General features: G+C 44.5%; 1 protein-coding gene across 4 annotated transcripts; it reads left to right on the top strand.

Annotated features, from left to right (window-relative positions):
- The first annotated feature begins 3,808 nt into the window (after positions 1-3,808).
- Positions 3,809-14,292, top strand: LOC139391756 (mothers against decapentaplegic homolog 4-like). 4 transcript variants are annotated; one of them, XM_071139316.1, is made up of 11 exons: positions 3,809-4,250; positions 5,322-5,562; positions 8,435-8,609; positions 8,765-8,788; positions 9,760-9,936; positions 10,081-10,284; positions 10,386-10,487; positions 10,592-10,648; positions 10,808-10,991; positions 11,169-11,476; positions 11,586-14,292. In XM_071139316.1, the coding sequence occupies exons 2-11, from the start codon at positions 5,326-5,328 to the stop codon at positions 11,804-11,806; spliced, it is 1,689 nt and encodes a 562-aa protein (XP_070995417.1). In that variant the 5' UTR covers positions 3,809-4,250; positions 5,322-5,325; the 3' UTR covers positions 11,807-14,292. The 4 variants fall into 4 exon arrangements, with proteins under 4 accessions (XP_070995417.1, XP_070995408.1, XP_070995400.1 ...); XM_071139307.1 differs by having other exon boundaries at positions 4,089-4,250; positions 9,751-9,936; XM_071139299.1 differs by having other exon boundaries at positions 4,089-4,250; positions 8,765-8,836.
- Positions 14,293-14,404: the final 112 nt, after the last annotated feature.

The following is a 14,404-nucleotide window of genomic DNA, read 5'->3' as shown; positions in this document are numbered from 1 at the left end:
GCTTCCTCTCTAAGTTTCTTCCTAGGTTTTGGCCTTTCTAGGGAGTTTTTCCTAGCCCCCGTGCTTCTACACCTGCATTGCTTGCTGTTTGTGGTTTTAGGCTGGGTTTCTGTACAGCACTTTGAGATTTCAGCTGATGTACGAAGGGCTATATAAATACATTTGATTTGATTTGAGTTAGCAGGAATTGGATCGTCTCGCTGTGGTTCCCCGACACTCGTAGGTTGATGGGGGTGGTATGTTGGGTGACCTGGCCTAGCACTCTAACATCCATGGGAATGGAGAGGGGTTGAGTGGGGATGCCCAGCTCGGACGCCAGGGTAACGTCCATAAGACTCATTTCGGCCCGAGTCGATGAGTATCTGGAGAGACTTCGACTGGTCGCCCCACAGCAGGGTGGCATGGAGAGGGGGGCGAGTAGGGGGAGAAGCAACATTATCCTTAAGAACCACCAGAGTACTCATTCCTACCAATGAGCTAGGTCTCTTGAAGGGACAGGTAGACACATAATTACCGGCAGTACCGCAATACAGACAGCTTTGGGTGTTAAGTCTGCGTACGCGTTCGGCTGGAGACAGCCTAGCCCTGCCGAGCTGCATCGGCTCGGGAAGGGGTAAATCAGAGGAGGCTCTTGGAGGAACTCGGGTAACCTCGGATCCTCTTAGGGACGAAGAAACCCGGGACTTCCGAAGTTCATCAGATGAAAGGTGGGATCCTTGATTACGCTATCTTTGAGCGGCCCGAGGGGAGCGAAGAAGGCTGCAGCTCGAAAACAAGGGGGCACTGGGAGAGAAAAGCCCGGCAGGTTCGTTCTGGAATCTCCATCGTAGCGCTCCAGGGGAGGTAATCGGAGTACCCAGGAAACCGGGGTGACGGCGCTGCTACCAGCCGGGTTACTGGGGGGCTGGGAGGTTACTGTCGTGGTAGGCTGCGTAGTAGGCAACCCACGGAATTGCTCCCACAAAGTGTCCAATGCTAGGTTGTGACGTTCGGCCACATCCTGGAACCCTTCCATCAGCCCACGAAGCAACTCCTCGTGTCTACCAATGAGGGCTCCTTGGGAGGAAATGGCATTGCAGACCTGGTCCAAGTCTGCTGGGTCAGTCATGGCGAGTTCGTACTATCAGGTTTCAGGTAATACCCAAGTGCAGACTGTGTTGAAGTAACAATGTTAATTGCAACAAAAGGGGCAGGCAAATGACAGGTCAAGGCTGGCAGGGGTCGATAATCCAGAGTAGTGGGGCCAAGGTACAGGACGGCAGGCCCAGGTTCAGGTCAGGCAGAGGTTGGTAATCCAGAGTAGGGGCAAAGGCATAGGACGGCAGGCAGGCTCAGCGTCAGAACAGGCAAGGGTCAAAACCAGAGGGATGAGAAAGAGAATCTGGGGAAAAGCAGGAGCTGAGACAAAATGCTGGTTGACTTGAACAAACAAGATGAACTGGCACAGATAGACAGAAAACACAGGTATAAATGCACACAGGATAAGTGGGGAAGGGGGGGTGGAGACAAGCACAAGGATAGGTGAAACAGATCAGGGCGTGACACAGTATACATCCATACAACCACAGCGCATGTTAGACTAGACACTGGTGGACATTATACAATACACTGAAATGCTAAATGTCTTGAAATGAGATAACAGAAACAACAGGGTTAGCAAGCTTACATTTGCTAGCTTGCGGTAAAAATGCGTGTGTCCACAATACATGAATAGTAAGAAATATGAACTCACATTTTTGAAGGACGCACACTGGCCTTGGCTAAAACAAAGAATGCTAACTAAAGGTAATCACAGAAGATAGCTGGAACTTATCACTTTGTTTGTGTACGTTTTCTAGTTACTTCCTTCTCCTTAGTTAGAGATTGCCTAGCATACTCTGCTCCACATCAATGGTGGGTGGAACTACAGCTTTCCTATGATGAACTAATATTTACTCTCAATAGTCTTTCGTACAACTTGTTATCAACAAAAAGTTATTATCAACACAGTAGGACAAAATGTTTCCTAATGATATCACAACTTAAATATTGCGTATTTACTCCTCAAATCAGATCAAGGACATTTTGGTAATTATTTTCATCGTCTCTAAAGAAACTACCTCTCGAAAAATCGCATCTGCCGCTTGTAAAAAAATGTATGTCTGTGTCGCTGCCGAGCTCTCAAATATCGTGCCTGTCTCTCACTCTATCCAGATATCCAGCTATCCAGATTCCTTGTTACATCCCTAAATTGAACCCTAAACTATAACCCTTAACTAACACGAAACTTAACTATTTTACATTTATACTTGATTGAGGTATGGACATCCCAAGGAACACGAATAGCACGGACTTTATGCCTATGAACTCCTCTATTTGACTGAAAGCCACTGACAAAACTCTTAGTAATTGTCTGATACTGGGACCTGGTAACAACACAGTCTGTGATTGACTAACAACATTTAAATCAGTATACAGCGAGATAAGATAACATTCCATTCCATGAGGTGTTGAGGGAAAGACAGACCTATAGATTACCATAATATTTTCATTAGCGATAACAGGAAATACACAAGCCGTAGACTACACTATAGCTCAAGGTGGCTACATCGGAATGTCGGCTAGCACGGGAAAAATTGTACATTTCTAACATTTATGGTTTAGATTTAATTAATATGAATATAAACTATGCACCTTATGACTTTCATTAACATGTAGACGTTAGTAGGGTGTTGGTATCATGTCATGTCAATCAGACGTTCAATGGTAGGCGACATTGTGGTACGGTTGTCTAGGTTCAATTCGGGCACTTATCACCCACTATAAGACCTTTGCCAACTAATCGACGATCGAAAACCACACCTCATGACACTCACTCGACCTTACTCAGCAGTTAGTGCAGTCTGCCCCAAGCAGTTTAACAGGCTGTTAGCAAAGTCAACTACTCTAGGCTTGAGTGTCTGCTGGTTTTCAGTATTTCCATTACATATAAATGTGATTCAGACCTAATACTTTTATTTTTACATCGCAATTTGATCAGAAAACACACGCGGGCGAGCGATCTCCGTAGTACTGCCAGGACTAGCCACTAGAGAGCAGCAACAGACCATAAGATGCAGAGCCATTGCTATACAGAAAACAAACACCTATAGGTGATGGGTCCATACTTACGACATATGCCTATACTGCTATCTGGCAGTTGCCCTCCAGCGGAAATGGCCGTCAATGACAAGCCCTTTGTAACCCGGAATCAGGTAGAGGATTCAGGACCACACCGCACGATTTGATGGACAGACAACACTATTGAAATTCACAAGAGTACTTGTCCCTGTACCACCTCTGGGTAGCTAAGAAAACCATATGGGTTTGTTGAGCATACAGGGTGGCGGGTAGCCTAGTGGTTAGAGGCGAGCCAGAAACTGGAAAAATGTGAAACCTTTATAAATTGTATTTTTGGAGTGGTTGGGTTAAAAGCGAAAGTCAAATTTCAGTTGCATAATTTACAGATAAAATCATGTTAATCTTAAAAATTGCGATGAGTGTTGGCGGAGTGTACCATCGAGTGTACTATCAGTCGACACTTGAAAAATGTCCATTCGTTAATGCTTACTTTGCACCTATGTTTGTCCTGTGTATCTGCGTTTTTTTATTTGGGTGCTGCAATCAGTAGTTTTAGTTAGACACATAATTTGTCCTGTGCCGCAATCCGTAGTGTTTGTTAAAAATGTAATTCTACATACGGTTGTTAGCTATCTGGAAACGGCGTCCAGAGTTTGGTCCCACAGGCACTGCGTTTTTCTTACACAAGAGAGGAGATCCACTGGAGTTGGTGGGACGAGAGGGGAGCGAGAATGGGCGGGGTAATCTCACCGGCGCCACTTTAAAAAAAAATCAGCCGCACAGACCTGTCAATCAACAAGCAACCCAGACAGACATCAGCCCCCGGTGGCTGGCTGTTAGCTGTAAGAGAGCAGCGTCATAGTTGGCGGAGAGCCCCACCGTCTGGAATGAAACGGGCGCAGCGATTGGCTCGAAATTTTGCCCGAGACAACTCACGCGTACGATGTTCTCTCTCTCCCCCTTTTGTTATTGCAAGCAAACTAGAGAAGAGTCGAGGGAGCAGCAGGATGAACGAAGGGAGCGAGAGAGGGTGATAGACTGACAACAGTCGAGACAGACAGCTCCACAGAGAGAGGGGTAAAGGGGGAAATACATTTGGAATACTGCTTCAGAGCTCCCTCTACATATTTGTCCAGTTCTCCTGTTGATTTGTAAGTAAACTACATTTTGGTATTGATTATTCCCATAGGGATTTTTTAGCTGACCAAACCAGTCAGAGTCACATGGATTGTTGACAGATTTATAGCCTACAGTTAGTGAGATAGACAGCCAAGACAGACCCCCCCATCCATCCAACTACTCTCAAATCAATGTGTCTATCCTATGTCAAAGTACTGTGTACACTGTAGCCTACAGTGGTGATTATGTGTTTTCCCCCAGTAGGCCTACATGCTTTTGTAAACATGTAAACAAATTACTTTTGACCTCCTAAATGCTCTTAGAATGTCTTGAGTGGAGCATTTATGTTTATTATAGTTTATTACAGTTTTATTATCATTATCAAAGTGGATTGTTATTTAGCCTACTTTAGGAAATCACACATTTTCTGCATTATTGTTTTTTTCAGACTAGTTGTGCAAAGCAAAACAAGCTCAACTTCATCACTAGTATGACACACATGGGGGGGATGTTTGTAAACAACGTATGTCACACTCAGTCACCTACATTTACATCATTTAGCAGACTCTCTTATCCAGAGCGACTTACAAGAGCAGTTAGGGAGGGTTAAGTGCCTTGCTCAAGGGCACATCGAAAGATGTTTCACCTGGTCGGCTTGGGGATTCAATCCAGTGACCGTTTGGTCACTGGCCCTACGCTCTTAACCGCTAGGCTACCTGCCACTCTACTTCACATGGATCATAAGAATGTCAATTTTCTTTAGGTTAATGTAATGTATTTTCAAATAAGTAGTAAATACCTATTTAAGGATAAAGTCATTTTGGCCAACTCAATTCTGTGTTTACATGGCCTGCTTTGTATCTTCTGCTCTGTAAAAGTCCCATACATTTTGTGTTGTTAATACTGGTAAAGTTGTTATTTGATTGTTATAGGGACCTTGGTTGCTGATAGCCTATGACTTGCATCTTGATCTGAAGTACCATCTCAGGTCCAGACTTCAGTGTTGTGTCAGTGATCAAACAACAATCAAATAAATCAATTGCATTTGGTTGCTTCACCATAGTGGTCTCTCACCTCCTCCTCTCCAACCCCCCTCAACCCAGGGAGATGTCAGTGAACCCCCCCAACAGCAACGATGCCTGCCTGAGCATCGTGCACAGCCTCATGTGCCACCGACAGGGCGGTGAGAACGAGGGCTTTGCCAAGCGTGCCATAGAGAGCCTGGTAAAGAAGCTGAAGGAGAAGAAGGACGAGCTGGACTCGCTCATCACCGCCATCACCACCAACGGAGTTCACCCCAGCAAGTGTGTCACCATCCAGAGGACGCTTGATGGACGCCTGCAGGTAGGCTACTGTTATGTTGGGTTGAATGAGGCCTAGGCCGGTATGGTATCACTGATTGTAGAGGGACTGTTTATGAAATCAGTGGATCTCATTAATTAATTATTCACTGATGAATTGTTATTGGTGGTATGGCACAAAGACTCTGTCAACTCAGTGACCAATAGCTGGTCGCTTTTGATGACTGACTAATACACCTTTCAGGTACTGCCAGCAACAAAGCCTATACTTTTATTTCAGCCAGTCATGATTGTGGTAATACACTACATGACCAAAAGTAGGTGGACATCTGCTTGTCAAACATCTCATTCCAAAATCATGGACATTAAAATGGAGTTGGTTCCCCCTTCGCTGCTATAACAGCCTCTACTCTTCTGGGAAGGCTTTCCCACTGGAACATTGCTATGGGGACTTGCTTCCATTCAGCCTCAAGAGCATTAGTGAGGTCAGGCACTGATGTTGGGCGATTAGGCCTGGCTCGCAGGCAGCTCATATAGTTTAGGGTGTCCACCCACTCTTTGGTGATGAAATTCACTTCCTTATGTTATAAAATATATTTTACCAAGACAAATATGATTATTCATGTTTTGAATCATTCAGTGGGGTCTTTCTCTAACATTTCATTAACAGTAACCTAATACATCCGATAATAAGCACTGAGCTTTGTTGACATAGCGGTGCATGTTTCTCGTAACAACTTTTGAGGATTTTACATTTTGAGGTCGTTGTCTTCAAAGTTATTTCTACTGGTCGCAAAAAGCAAAGTTATCATGACACAAGAATAATTAAATGTAAAAGGCTTTGAAAATAAAAAGCTTGTTAAAAGCTCAGTGCTCCGTTGACATTTCACAGAGACATGCTTGTTTGGGCAAAAATCCGGTGTTTCTATGTCAAACAGTTTTGTCATATTTCAGTCTTCTGTGATGTATATAAAGTGTAATATTGTGACGCAAAATCAAACCTGAATACATTTCAATTCTATATCTGACATGGCACAGGTGTCTTCCTTTTTTTTAAGCCCATACCATGTGTGTGCAACCTGGTGTCAGAGCATTTCATATGATTCTGTACGTAAATCCGAGACACTTCATTTAGTAAGATATGTTACGTTTCGTATGGTATATATTCATTTGTGGATGTCTATCACCCATTCTGTATGATATTTTGTGAATTACAATTCGTATTATATGTTATGAATTTGCAAAACGTATAATATGTTGTGAATTTTCTAAACTTATGAAATGTTACGAATTCTAGCTACGTGGCTGTTAGGGTTAAGTTTAGGGGAAGAGTTAGCTAAAAGGGTTAAGGTTAGGGGAAGGGTTAGCTAATGTGCTAAGTAGTTAAAAAGTAGTAAGTAGTTGAAAAGTTACTAATTAGCTAAGTTGTCCGTGATGAGATTCGAACTCAACAAGTGAATCATTCAACTCGTGAGTTACTTACACACGTCAGGGAGGAGGAACAGGAGAAAAAGGTCAAGGGGTTTAGGTCTCCCTATAGGCTAAATTCTAGAGAATGAACATACTATTGAATATGTAGAAGTGTAACCCAAAAGTTGCTTACAGAGAGAGCAAGGGAATTAGAGAGAAGGAGACAGAGGGAGTTCCCCTCCCCCAGCTCTTGTGAGGGGGAGAGAGGGAGGGAGGGAGTACTGGAGGGGTAGCGCGGGTTGTTTTGTCTGAGACACAGGAAAGGGGCAGGGTTAAGTTAAGCCTGTCTGTCTCTGGTGTGTGTGTGCGTACGTGCGTGTGTGTGTGTTTGTGGCTGGAGTTTTTCAGTGTTAAAGTTTGTGGAAGTATATTTGTAATCTCAGACATACCACAGTATTTTCTGTGTGTGTGTGTGAGATTGTGATTATGAGAGAGAGATAGAGAGAGAAAAGTGTTTATTATTGAATGCAGGTTTTGACTTACATCAACAGTTTCTACAATTGAGTTTGCCTGTGGATATACGGATGTTAGTGACACGTATTAATGTGATGTGTGAGAACTAGAAATGACAATGTACTGTATTATTCTCTGTTCAGGACTGTAGGCTGTGTGTGTGTTTGTCAGTCTGCTGGCTGGAATTGGGCTGGCACTCTGCCAGCTCTGATTCTTTGTCTGAGGAAGGTCACTTTGGTTTTCAAGAAGAAAGAATAATAAAAAAGAAAAGGTAAAAGTTTACGGAGTCCATTTTGGCTTTCTCTTTATGTTAGTGGAGAAAGGATATGTTGATCCCAAAATACTGATCTCTCTCTCTCTCTGTCTGTCACACACACACACACACACACACACACACACACACACACACACACACACACACACACACACACACACACACACACACACACACACACACACACAGCAAAAGTGAGACAAAGTCATTCCTCTCCAGCTCAGCCTGCATTTTAAATCTCCCTCTTTTGTCACACTCTTCCTCAATAACAAATACTCAGATAGTCACTATTTGTGCTATTCATCTCAGTCTGAGATGTTTTAATGTCTCCAAGGCTATTCCTCCCCACCCAGAGTGTGTGCCCGGAGAGAGTGTGTGTGTGTATGTGAGTGTGTTTAACATTGATGAAAATTTCCATTCATGACCTGTTTCCTCGACCACTCCCTGTCTACCAGCTCCCTCTTGCTCTCATTCTCATTCTCCCTCTCCCATCTTTTCTCTCCGTTTCTTTCCCTTGTTCCCCTCCACTTAGATTCCCCACAGTTACACTCCCTCCATGCTCAAATTCCAACCCCGTCAAAGCCTCCATACTGTCCCCCATTCCCTTTCTGAGACCCACCATCCTATTGTAAATAATCACCCTAATTTTCCTGGATGGATGTTGGAAAGGAATTCCTCCAGGCCCTCATTCTCCATTCTCTCTTCTCTCTCGATCCAGGTAGCTGGGAGGAAAGGGTTCCCCCATGTGATCTACGCTAGGCTCTGGCGCTGGCCAGACCTCCACAAGAATGAACTGAAGCACGTCAAGTTCTGCCAGTTCGCCTTTGACCTCAAGTATGACAACGTGTGTGTCAACCCCTACCACTACGAGAGAGTGGTATCGCCAGGCATTGGTGCGTCTGTTCACAATTTCACTTCCTCTAATGAAATAGAAGCACAAATGGGGAAGGGGAATATGAAGTTGTTAACAGGCTCTTTGGGTCACAGGCTTTTTCAGAACTACCATGCTGTTTCTAACTTTGTTTCCCTTTCTGTCCCTCTCCTCAAGTTGGTCTCAGCATTCAAAATGCAGGTGAGGAGGAAAACACTATTTTCAGCATCATCAAACATCATCAAAATGGTAATAAGCAATAGCGAGTCATTCTAACCAATCTGTTTTTATCGCATTTCCCAAAGTGCACAGGCAATACTACTGTTTTTATACAGATATACTGTAGATGTGCTCTTGGCAATCTGATGAAAAATATGGAATGCAGAGCTTCTAAACCAGCCAGATTCATACCTGTCTGAGCTAGTCTACACAACAAGTAGGACGCCTCAATCAAATTGCAACAAGGTGTCACAGGCTGCATGACAGGTCAAAAATCACTCCCAGATAGAGGCAACAATAAATACCATCCATCAATTTGATCTAAATTACATTCAATTCCGGAATTTATTCTAAATGTATCCATTCATGAATCGAAAAAAATATAATAATTATCAGGTATGAAGGTAAGACACAGATGCAGACAATGTCGAATTAACAATGGTTTAATAATTCAACAGGGGCAGGCAATAGACAGGTCAAGGCAGGCAGGGGTCAGTAAACCAGAGGTGGGGCAAAGGTACAGGTCCACAGTCAGGGGCAGGGGCAGGCAGAGTGGTCAGGCAGGCAGGAGAGAAAAAGAGAAAGAGAAAGAGAAACTGGGAAAAGCAGGAGCAGAGCCAAAAACGCTGGTTGACTTGACAAACAAGACGAACTGGCAACAGACAAACGGAGAACACAGGTATAAATACAGAGGGGATAATGGGGAAGATAGGCGACACCTGGAAGGGGGTGGAGACAATCACAAAGACAGGTGAAACAGATCAGGGTGTGACAATAATAACATGACATGACTCATGCCTCATTTCTGCCTGTCTGTCTATCTCTCTCTCTCTCTCTCTGTCTCTCTTGCTTTCTGTTTCTCTGTCTGTTTCTCTCCCTCTCATCCCTCCCTCTCTCTCCCTCCCACTCTGTCTCTCTCTTTCTCCCCCTCCCTTCATTACAAGGTCCTCCAGGTCGGCTGATCAAAGAGGAGTACATCCATGACTGTTATGAGATGGACCTCCCCTCCAGGATGCCCCCCCAGCCCGAGCACTACAACCAGCCCCTCCCCCCTCTGCAGATGCCCCCCGAGCCGCCCCGCGCCCCATCCTCCGTCAACCTCTACCCCAGCATGCCCCTCTCTCCGCCAGGTGAGATAAACTGAACCTGGTAATAAGAAGTACTTCCGTACAAGCAATTCAGCTGAGAAGAACTAGACACTTTTGCTTTCATGTCTAACTCTATCCCTTACAATTTCCACCCTTTATTCCCCTTCCCCCATCTCCCTCCTCCAGTGAGCAGCTCCATGATGGGGCCCATGTCTGGGGGCCACGGCGAGGGCCTGCTCCAGATCGCCTCTCCCCAGATCCAGGGCATTCCCCAGACGCCACCCCCCACCACCCCCACACACGGACCACCCCCCCAGCCCCCTACCCCTCACAGCCAGAGTGACTACAGCAGCAGCTCCAAACACACACAGACACAGAGCTCCTATCACAGTGAGTTACTAAAAAAACAGGTTGGCAGTGTCACAGAGATGGTGTCAATTCCATGGTGTCAGTTTCAACTGTTTTTGTCCTCTTCCTTCACAATCTTCCAGCAACCTGGACAGGCACCAGCACGGCCTCCTATACCCCTGTAGGACCCCAGCAGAATGGGCGTGGCCACCAGCAACCACCACTGCACCACCCCAACCACTTCTGTATGTCAATCACCTGTCAATCAATCTTTCTGTCAGAAATGCAGGACTGTTACTTAATGTATATGGTAGCGTTGTCCTATTTGCTAATTCATTTATCTTAAAAGGGTCTCAGCAACATCACAGCGCACCCGCCTTTCCTCAGCCAGTCTCCAACCATCCAGGTACACACCCAACGTTTACCCACTCACACACACTTACCCACACACATGGTGTTGGGCAACTCACCCCATCCACCACCAATGTACAGTACCCACATGAGGGACACATGGCAGCCATTTTGCAATGTTTCATATTATATTTCATGCTGTGTGTGTTGCCAGGTCCAGAGTTCTGGTGCTCCATCTCCTACTTTGAGATGGACATCCAGGTTGGGGAGATGTTCAAGGTCCTGGCTAACTGCCCCGTGGTGACAGTGGACGGATACGTGGACCCCTCGGGGGGCGACCGCTTCTGTCTGGGCCAGCTCAGCAACGTGCACCGCACCGACGCCAGCGAAAGAGCCAGGTCTATCAGCGTGCCCCTAATATACCCACCTTGCCTAACCGCTAGCTATTGGAGAACTTTGTTGGGGTGCAGAATACACAGGGAAAACATGTATTTATCGCCTGTATAGAAATAAATACAATCCCCAGTGTCTGTGATTTTCTCTTCACTGTGTGAACTCCTATCTCCATTTCACAGGTTGCACATTGGGAAGGGGGTGCAGTTGGAGTGTCGTGGTGAGGGGGATGTGTGGATGCGTTGCCTTAGCGACCATGCAGTGTTCGTACAGAGCTACTACCTGGACCGGGAGGCGGGGCGAGCCCCGGGAGACGCAGTTCACAAGATCTACCCTGGGGCCTACATGAAGGTGTTTGACCTGCGTCAGTGCCACAGGCAGATGCAGCAGCAGGCAGCCACGGCCCAGGCTGCAGCAGCAGCACAGGCTGCAGCGGTGGCAGGCAACATCCCAGGGCCTGGCAGTGTGGGGGGAATCGCCCCGGCAGTCAGTGAGTGCTTCTGTCCTTCTCTCTCGCTCTCTTTCTTTCTCTCTTGCACTCTCTTTCTTTTTTTCCTCTCTCGCTCTCTTAATCACTCAGTAAATCTCTCTTCTCCCAGGTCTGTCGGCGGCAGCCGGGATAGGTGTGGACGACCTGCGGCGGCTGTGTATCCTGAGGCTCAGCTTTGTGAAGGGCTGGGGGCCCGACTACCCTCGGCAGAGCATCAAGCACACCCCCTGCTGGGTGGAGGTCCACCTGCACCGTGCCCTGCAGCTGCTGGATGAGGTGCTGCACACTATGCCTCTGGCTGACCTAGGAGGACATGGACATGTCAACTAAGCAGTGTGTGTGTGGGTGTATGTGAGAGAGAGGTGGCGGTGTCTCAGTTGCTTGGTTTGGATGATAACCTTCATTAACACTATAGTACGTTTTGGATTGGATACCTTTTTCCTCAGCACCTGAAACAAAGACTGTAGACTTTGATAGAAACTTATTGAACTTCTATCGAAAAGGTATTTTAATGCTTTTATATATTTTCCTGTTTGAATCGCCTGATTTTCCTGAAGCAGTTTAGACTGCAAAATGTACTTGCTCAACAGCCAATCTTTTCACAGAGACTGGAACTTGCACTAAAGGCATCAATGCTTTTTAGTTGTGGAAACTAGCCTCGCACCGCCAATGACCTGGTAACCTGCCTGGATAAAACACTTTGGGAATTGTTCAGAAAGTCAGAATGATAGCACATGTGCTGCAGTGGATTCTCACTTAAGCAATGTTGGAATGATGCCTTGATTACAGGGCAGCAGACTCAGACAGGTATATTGCATCTGGAGAATGCTGCTGTCCTTTAACTGCCTTCAGTAGGGTCTGTTTGTTCTTCAGGGAGAAATTGAAACAATAGTCACCACAATCTCCATCAACCTTTTCTCTTATCAGTATTTTTCATTAACCTGCATCATTTGACTCAGTTATATTTATACTGAACAAAAATATAACGCAACATGTAAAGTGTTGGTCCCGTGTTTCATGAAATCCCAGAAATGTTCCATATGCACAAAAAGCTTATTTATCTCAAATTTTGTGCACAAATTTGTTTACATTAATGTTGGTGGGCATTTTAGCCTTTGTCAAGATATGCCACACCTCTTAGGTGGATGGATTATCAAGAAGCTGATTGGACAGCATGATCATTACACAGGTGAACCTTGTGCTGAGGACAATGAAAGGACACTCTAAAATGTGCAGTTGTCACACAACACAATGCCACAGATGTCTCAAGTTTTGAGGGAGTATGCAATTGTCATGATAACTGCAGGAATGTCCACCAGAGCTGTTGCCAGAGAATTAAATTCTCTGCCATAAGCAACCTCTAATGTTGTTTTCGAGAATTTGGCAGTACGTCCAACCAGCCTCACAAGCGCAGTTCGCATGTAACCACGCCAGCCCAGGATCTCCACATCCGGCTTCTTCACCTGCAGGATATTCTGGGAGTGGGGTATTTCTGTCTGTAATAAAGTCCTTTTTTTGGGGAAAAAAAACAATTCTGATTGTCTGGGTCTGGCTTCCCATTGGTTGAGCCTGGCTCCGAAGTGGGTGGGCCTATGTGCTCCCATGGCTGCTCCCCTGCCCAGTCATGTGAAATCCATAGATTAGGGCCTAATGAATTTATTTCAATTGACTGATTTCCTTATATGAACTATAACTCAGAAAAATATTTGAAATTGTTGCATGTTGCCTTTATATTTGTGTTCAGTATAGCTACCAAAAACAAGAAATGGAATATCAAGAATCTCATTGATTATATTTATTGATGGAAGGTTTTACACAGTATTTGTAACGTTTTATTCAGTCAGACCAAAGTTGTCAGAAAGTGAAAGATTTTTCACTGCTATTTTATGGCCATAAAACCTTTGCTGAATGTGCCTATCTTCATTTTGTGTCCTGCCTTTGTTCAACCAAAGCATGTATTTGTGTTGATGTATGCCAAGATATGCCTTTAATTAAAGTTATTCTAGGCCTAATTAAAGAATAGGTAATTCATTAATTAAATTGGTGCCTTAATTTTGAAGTACTGACAAGATTACAAACCCCACAGAAAAAAACGGCCTTCATTTGTTGGTTTTCTCAGTACATTCCTGCTGCAATGCGCCTCTTGTCAGCCAAAGTGATGTATCTACTGCAACTTACGATTGTGTTTTAGTAAAGTGGGAAAACAAATAGCCTCATGCTGTACATGTCGTGCAGTATGACTTCATTGGCTGTATTACATTTGTCCAGTAGGACACTAGTGAACTTTATGGGTACTACGTGCATTTGCAGTCCATCCATGTTGATGTAGGGCCTGTGACTGGTTTACTTCACCAAAAGATATGTCCAGAATATAGCGGTTTATAAAACAAATGTATTGTTTTATATGTTTATTTATGTCTAATTTGGGACATTTATAAAACACACATGAGGGTCTCTGCTTCTCTTCAAGCTCCTAATGGTTATCATGTGAGGGTTAAAGATGAGAACATATCTATAATATTAAATTATTTGTCATGTATTCTACTTGTAAATCATAATATTAGTAGCAGTCATTGTTTTTTACAGTGTACTTTCAGCTGTCTGTAGTCAGCTTGTTTCGGTCTCTAGTAGATATCAATATGATTTATTATTGAGTTAGAATTGACCAAAATATACTATTTTTGCATTAGTCTTGAACATAGCTTTATAATGGTTGTTTTAGTGGGGGGAGTATGTAAAATGATGTGCTTTGCAAATGCTGTATGTATGTTATAATTATTCCAAAGTTTGCCAAGAATTAAACAGTTTTTATAAAATCTGTATGGTCCTTAGACCTATTGTGTAATGTTGCCAAGCAACTATTTGAATGAAAGTGAGCTACCCATCCACCAGTAATTGGTCCTTTACACACATACACTGTATCATATA

This window comes from Oncorhynchus clarkii, chromosome 3, assembly GCF_045791955.1.
Source record: "Oncorhynchus clarkii lewisi isolate Uvic-CL-2024 chromosome 3, UVic_Ocla_1.0, whole genome shotgun sequence".
In the NCBI taxonomy this organism is placed as follows: domain Eukaryota; kingdom Metazoa; phylum Chordata; class Actinopteri; order Salmoniformes; family Salmonidae; genus Oncorhynchus; species Oncorhynchus clarkii.
Note: the sequence above shows the minus strand (reverse complement) of the source record. Positions and strands in the feature narration are given on the sequence as shown.

Bases quoted from the DNA above. Each gene is read 5' to 3' on its own strand.
- LOC139391756 (XM_071139292.1), top strand. From the start codon at position 5,326: ATGTCAGTGAACCCCCCCAACAGCAACGATGCCTGCCTGAGCATCGTG. The intron at 9,937-10,080 runs GTGAGATAAACT...TCCCTCCTCCAG, and splicing joins CATGCCCCTCTCTCCGCCAG to TGAGCAGCTCCATGATGGGG. The intron at 11,477-11,585 runs GTGAGTGCTTCT...CTCTTCTCCCAG, and splicing joins GGGAATCGCCCCGGCAGTCA to GTCTGTCGGCGGCAGCCGGG.